Raw genomic sequence first — 6,816 nt, forward strand, 5'->3', positions numbered from 1 at the left:
GGAACTATCTTTTATTAGCGTTAAATAGAAGTCGGAAAAACAATTAAAATAAGGGAGAGGTTAGTCTTCTTTAATAACTATATCGGGCCTTATACCTTCCTTTACTTCTCGAAGTAAGGATAAAAAGGCAGCTAGGTAATCCTTTAAGCTAGGTGCCTTTCCTACCCTCTTAGGGGTTAAGATAGGAAGACTAACTAAAAAAGCTACTTTTAGATCTTCTTCTTATATAAGAGGAAGCGTAGGGAGGTAGGCGTATTCTAGCTCTACTACTTTCTTATAGTCTCCTTCTTTATATAGATTATTTAATTTAATAGCTTCTTCTTTTTCTTTAAAGTTAGCGTTATCCTTAACTACTTTAACGTTAGTTTCTTCTTTTATTTTTATATCTAAGACCTCTTCTTAAGACTATTAAGAAGGGGGGATTTAGATCTTTTAAATTAGCTAACGTTATAAGAGTAAGAGGGGATATTAATCCCTCTTTCTATTAAAAAAGCTAGATTTGTCGAAAATTATATCCTTAATTAAAATAACTTTCTATAAAAAAGGAATCTAGATCTAGAAGATATTTATAAAATTATAGCTAATAAGGTAACTAATAAAGGCTCTAGGATTAAGCTTTCTTTTCTTCTTCCTTTTTAGCTATATATTAATAGTTATAGTATATACCTTATAGCTATAAGTATAAAAGTAAGCTAGTAAGGCCCTTTTCTTTATAAAGAGCTTAAGGGGAGATTTCTAGTTTATTCCTTAGGTAGCCCCTTTAAAGGTTTAGTTCTATAAGTAATAAGCGGTCTTAACGATTTCCCTTTAAAGGTTATAAGGAAGCTTTATAGTAAGTCTTATTATATAGGCCCTTTTTATTATAGTACCCCTTAATCTTTCTACCCCTTTATTTTAGGCTTAGGTATTTAGTGCTAATAAGAGGGGTAAAATACCCCGTTTTTAAAGCTTATTTAAGATATCCTTTATAAATAGCTCTCTATTAAACTATATCTTCTTTACCTTATAGCTAAAGTAGGATTTTATTTAGTTAACGAAGTCTTAAAGGGTAAACTAGTTATACTTACTTAGGTAGGTCTATAAGAAATAAGGGAAAACTATCCCTAAAAAAGCGTCTATAAAAAACATTACCTTAATAAAGCTTTCTTAGTCCTTAGAGACGTTAGTCTAGTTAACTTAAATTTCCTTATATAGCTAGTCTAGCTATAAAGGGGTTCGTCTAAAAATTCGTTTCTTAGTCTTCCCCTAACTATAGTATTTATATTTAACGGTCTTTAAGCTCTTTATTTATACGCCTTATTATTAGCCTAGCTTATATAAAGCTAAGGGGCCTAAGTAACTAAGTTATACGTATTAAAAAAGACCGTCTCTTTAGGCTACTAAAAGAGGGTCCTTAGAACCTACTCTCTTAGTAGGGAAAGCTAACTTTTTAGGAGATTCCTTTTTAAGGATAGGTTAGAATTCGAGAATAAATTAACCGATTTTTTCCTCGATAAACCTAATCGTTTAATTCTTTTAGACTAGCTTTATAGGCTTAGTCGTTATATCTTAAAAGATTCCTTTCTCTTAAAGAAAGTAAAAGGAAATTAAGCTTATTAAAAATTAAGGGTAAAAAGCTACCCTTTTTTATTAAAGAATTTATATAGACCTATTAAGTAATTTTATTATAAAATTCACCCTTTTATACCCCTCTATCTATATAGTTAACTCCTTAGTAATAAGGTATTCCTTCTATACTTTCTTAAAGGACCGGAATTATAAGAGTATATTATAAATATTAAGGGAAGTACTAAAGTTAAGGATAGCTAATTTTTATAAGGGATATTTAAAGGGTCCTAATAGTTAGTCTTAGCGTTATTAATTTATAAGGAAGATAAAGGTCGGATTTACTATACTAATAATGTTTCCTTAAATTTATAGCTCGAATAAAGGTAGCGGCGTTAGTTATTATTTCTTAGTAACCTGAATCTTATCTATCTTCTTCTATAATAAGGAGTCTTCCTTAAGAGACTATTATACTATTTCTTATAGCCTCTTTAAAGAGTTAACTCCTTTAGGTTGGTTTTTCTTAAAGACCTATTAGCATTATAATAACTAATAGCCTAGGGATTTATAGGCTAGGCAGCCGTTTTATTTAGTCTTTTATTTCTTTAAGGAATCCTTATTTTAATTTAAAAGGTCTACTTAAAAACCCCCCCTTTCTACCTCTTATTACTAATTTTAACGAGGTTCGATTTCGACTAGTTCTTTAATTTTCCGACTAATAAACTAAAAGGTCTATTAAGGGACTAGTTAGGCCGGTCTAACTAATAGGGCCGGGGCCGGGCCCGGAGTAAGAGTTAGAGCTAGGGCTAAGGTAGTAGCTATAGTTAACGATAGCGTTAAGGTTCTTAAAGGAGGAGGAGCCGGAGGGGCAATAGCTATAGTAATAGTAGCGGTAGCCGTAGTAATAAGGGCTATAGTAGCTATAAGGGCAGTAGGTCGAACCGTTTAAGTTAAGTACTAGCTATAAAAGAATAAGACTACTTATTATTATACTTTAATAGCTTCTTTATCTAGTTCCTAGCTAACTTCTTAAAAGATAGTTAAGTAACCGTTATTAATAGGCTTTATTAATAAAGATATATCCTATAGCTACTAGCTAGAAAGAGCTTTTATAAGGAAGTATTAGTTAGCTTCCTTAAGGATTTCTTCTTACTTAGCTAGCTATAAAGAAGCTAGTAGGTTCCTAGTAAAAAAGGTTCCTAGGTATACTATATAGGTCTTCCTAATATAGTTAGTTATATAGCCCCTTAAGGGAGCTATTAAGTTCTCGAGCTTTAAAAGCTACTTCCTAAGAGTCTCTTCTTTTTAAAGAGAGATTAGCTTTATAGTATTAATAGATTCCGTTATTACTATATAAGTAGTAGTTAGTAGCTTTATCTTATAAAGGTATTCCTTACGGTAACTCTTATAGTTACCTAAGGTAGTAGAAAAAACTCTCTATTATATAGAGGTTAGCTTAGAAAAGAGGGAAGCTCCCTCTATAAATTCTATTACTCTAGGTTAAAGAGGGGGCTTAAGAGAGTCTTACTTATTAAAGAAGACTAAATTATAAATAGTTCTATCTATATAAGTCCGTAGCTCCTTTACCTACTTATCTTAATCTTAGGGCTTTATAAGAATCGGTTTATAGACTATAGGGGTAGTAGAGTTATTTTTCGATATTATTAAGGAAGAAGAAGTAGAAAAGTTAGTTAAAAATTAGCTTTTTTAGTAAGAGGGGTAAAAGGAAGCTATAAAGGATATAAGAAAGGTACCTTTTATAGCAGCTAAAAGGTATAAGAATTCTATTCCTCCTAGGCTTATAACTCTTATAAAGAGAGATATAAGAAGTATATATAAAATATATAAAGGTAAAATTAAAAGTAAGGGGTTAGATAGGTAGGGTAGAGATATTTAATTCTTATAAGGGCAGTAATTATAATAGGGGAGTAATTATTATATTACCTTAATTATCCTTCTTTCCTTTATCTAACACCCCTTTTTATACCTATTTAGTATCTTAATTAATAAAGAAGATCCTACTTAAAGAAGCTATTAATATCCTTTTAACTACTAAGCTTTTTACTAGTTTTTCCCCTTCTTTTTAGCCGTTACCGGTATATCTATCTTATCTCTCGCTACCCTTATAGGGAGCTATTACTACTTCTACTTCCCTCTTACCCTTACCCTCCTTTCTATACCTCCTTTTAGCTCCTTCTTTAAAACCTGTTTTTTAGCTTCCTAGGTCCCTTATACTATAAGATATCTCTAAGAACTACGAAATTAAGCTACGCTTCGCGATAATAACCCTATAAGCCTTAAGAATAGTATAGTCTAGCTTATTTTACTTAGGAAGTATAATTCTTATAGCTTCCTTTTATAACTTAGGGTAGTATCCTTAGTTAAATAAGGCTTTATAGGCCCTACTAAAGACTCTAGGGATAGCTATATATATATATTAAATAGGGAGGAAGCTAAGGGAGTCCGGGCTAAAGGCTTTCTTATTAAAATAGCTAAAAATAGCCCTCTTAATTTTAAGGTCCTTTAGCTCTAGCTAGTCTTACTTAGCTATGCCCTTACTACCTATATAGCCCGGAGGTTCTTTTTTTTAGGCTCTAAGGGGGGCTAAGGGGGTAGCTAAGGCTAAGGTCTAAGGTTAGAAAAAGGGTTATTAAGAAGGCCTTATATTTTTCTATTAGCTCGACCTATATTTAGGTACTATTCGGCCTAAGCTTAGGTCGAGCTCTACCTATATATAGGTCTACTTTAGCCTAACTCTAATACTATCGCTATAGTATAACCTTAGCCTTTTATAGGCGTAGCCTATAATAGCTACTAAGCTAAATATACTAATATAAAAGCGTATTACTCTTACTACTTAGGTTACCCGCTAACTCTATAAAGCTAGTAGTATAAGAAGTCGCGTACTAGATCCCGCCCTACGTAATAATAGGTAGTAAGTAGTATTAAATAGGAGCCGTTAGTTTTTAATATAAGCGGTAAATTAAATCTTCTTTAATTAATAACTCTTAGCTATAAAGGTCTATTACTACCTCCTTAAATATAATACCGACTTTACTAATATACTATATTAGTCCTTTCTAAACTTAACGGCGCTCTACTAGATAATCTTTTAGCTATAGGTATATCTCCGTTATTAGCCCGGCGAGTAAACGGACGCTAAATAGCCCCCGGAGATAATCCCTCTAAGGTAAGGAGGGCGAACCCTTCTATACCTAGAAGCGTACGCCGACCGCGGTTATATTCTAGAAGACTTATACCTATATAACTATATATAAATACTTTACTTAGTATATTAAAGAGGTCGGAGTAAAGATAAATCCTAAATCTTTCTTAATAGGTAGGATTCCCTTACTACGGCTGCTTTATAACGTATTATAGGGGTATTTAATAGACGAGTTTAGCGATATAATTATCGTGTTGCGACCTACCCGGGACTCTATTAATATAAGGCGATCGACGAATAAATCGATCGATTAATAGGTTTAATTAATACGATCGAAATCGAAATCGATTAGTTAATCGATTCCGAAGCCTATACGTAGGTATACGATATTTACCCTTCTGCTAGATATTTAGCCGTTAAGCCCCTTATATTAGCAACGTAATAGGTGTTTAAAGTATTTAAAGGAGGATACTTTATTTTAGACAGCGAATTTATTTGCCCTAGCTATCTTTGATACTATGCGAAGCGTAAGACTTAACGGAGAAACTAAGAACCGTGCCCGGCCCGCTTCGCTCGTTAAACTGCCTATTCTTCTCCGTCTTTAGGACGAGCGGGGCTCATGGGCAGCGAAGCACTCCTTAGCGCTCTTAAACTCGGGCTCGGCCTCGAGCTTGTTAGCGGGGGCCGGAGAGGCCTCTTAGGAGGGAGACCCTTCCTGGGAAGCGGCAACCGTCTCGGTCTTCGGTTGCTGGGCAGGGTCAGGCGTCGAGCCAGGCTTGGTCTCCCGTGCGGCGAAGCACTCCTTGGCGCTCTTAAACTCGGGCTCGGCCTTGAGATAGTCCCTCATCTTTTGCTGGTCGTCGAAATCCTCGCAAAATGTCTGCGTGCCACAGTTTTCCTCGGAGTGTTCGAACCAGGTGTCTCGCAACCAACCACAGTATAAGCCGCCAAACGAGACATCCTCGATCCACGGAAGCTTCTGGCCGGCGGCGGGCTTGCCCTGGGGCAAGGCACCGACCAGAGCGGCGGTGCTGGCAAGAACAATGGCGGATTTCATTTTCGAATGCTGGTAGAGTAAAGACTAGCCGTAAAACTAAAGAGTGATATCAAGGATTGGTACTGGTTGAATAGACAGACAAGTGAGCATGAGTGTGTCTAGAGAAGCCGATAAAGACTCCAGTGAAGTCCAGGTATTTATAGAGATATGACAATTGCGATCTCACTACGGCATAACGGCAGTGTCCAGTCTATGACTCGGGTCCTAGCCGAGATGCTCGTGTTACTGTGGATACTGCTGTCGATTCCATGGTATAGGTACACATCTCGGAAGGGCTATGCTTGTTAGAAAGAGAGACACATGTGTCAATTGCAGTGCGCCTTTCGGAGCGCGCGTTCCACTTTTGCCTTCGTGGCGCAATGGTCTTCGCGACAACGCTATGTGGGATATAGGGGTATAGTGTAGCTGAATAACTGGGCTGTACATTGCATGACGCAGCAGGATTATTGTCATATTAAATACCACTTGGCCAAAATGAGGGCACCCCCGAGTAGGAGTAATATTAGTGCTTGTTATATCTCCTAGGTTTCTGGCTATTATGGTGCTAGAGAGCTATTTTGCACGTTATAGCTAGTAGCTCCGATAATTGATTTTTTTTTTGCTAACCTAGTCGTCGCGGGGTTTCGAATAGGAGATTGTATATATACGTAGTTTTCTAGAAGTTATAGGTAAGACTTAGCTTAGCGCCTTCCCTCCCGGGCTTATAACTGTTATATTAAATACTACTTAGCTAAAATAAGGGCACCCCCGAGTGGGAGTGATATTAGTGCTTGTTATATCTCCTACTTTGTCGTGCCAGTCTCGTGACATTTATATAGGCGTCGGTTATCCTATTCCTTGGCTATCTACCTATCCGTGGAGCATTGTAGAGGTCCCGAATGGATTGGCAATATGACCCTGTGCCTCCTCTACTAATATTGCGCCCCTACCATCCTCGTGGCGTAGTGGCCACACGCTTCGGAGGCCGCCCTCGTGGCGGGCCGAGGGCAAGACCTTTGGGGGAGATCGAGACCGGCAGACTAGCCCATCCTGCCTTCCCAAATAGGGA

General features: G+C 36.6%; 1 protein-coding gene across 1 annotated transcript; it reads right to left on the bottom strand.

The window, feature by feature from the left end:
* Positions 1–5,408: 5,408 nt before the first annotated feature.
* On the bottom strand, positions 5,409–5,768 carry HRG_08137 (uncharacterized protein; the record flags this gene model as incomplete). The annotated part of the gene is made up of 1 exon (XM_044866608.1): positions 5,409–5,768. One exon carries the CDS (start codon positions 5,766–5,768, stop codon positions 5,409–5,411), a length of 360 nt encoding a protein of 119 aa, XP_044718497.1.
* Between the last annotated feature and the right edge of the window lie 1,048 nt (positions 5,769–6,816).

Source organism: Hirsutella rhossiliensis, assembly GCF_020360975.1.
Source record: "Hirsutella rhossiliensis strain HR02 chromosome Unknown scaffold00009, whole genome shotgun sequence".
NCBI lineage: Eukaryota > Fungi > Ascomycota > Sordariomycetes > Hypocreales > Ophiocordycipitaceae > Hirsutella > Hirsutella rhossiliensis.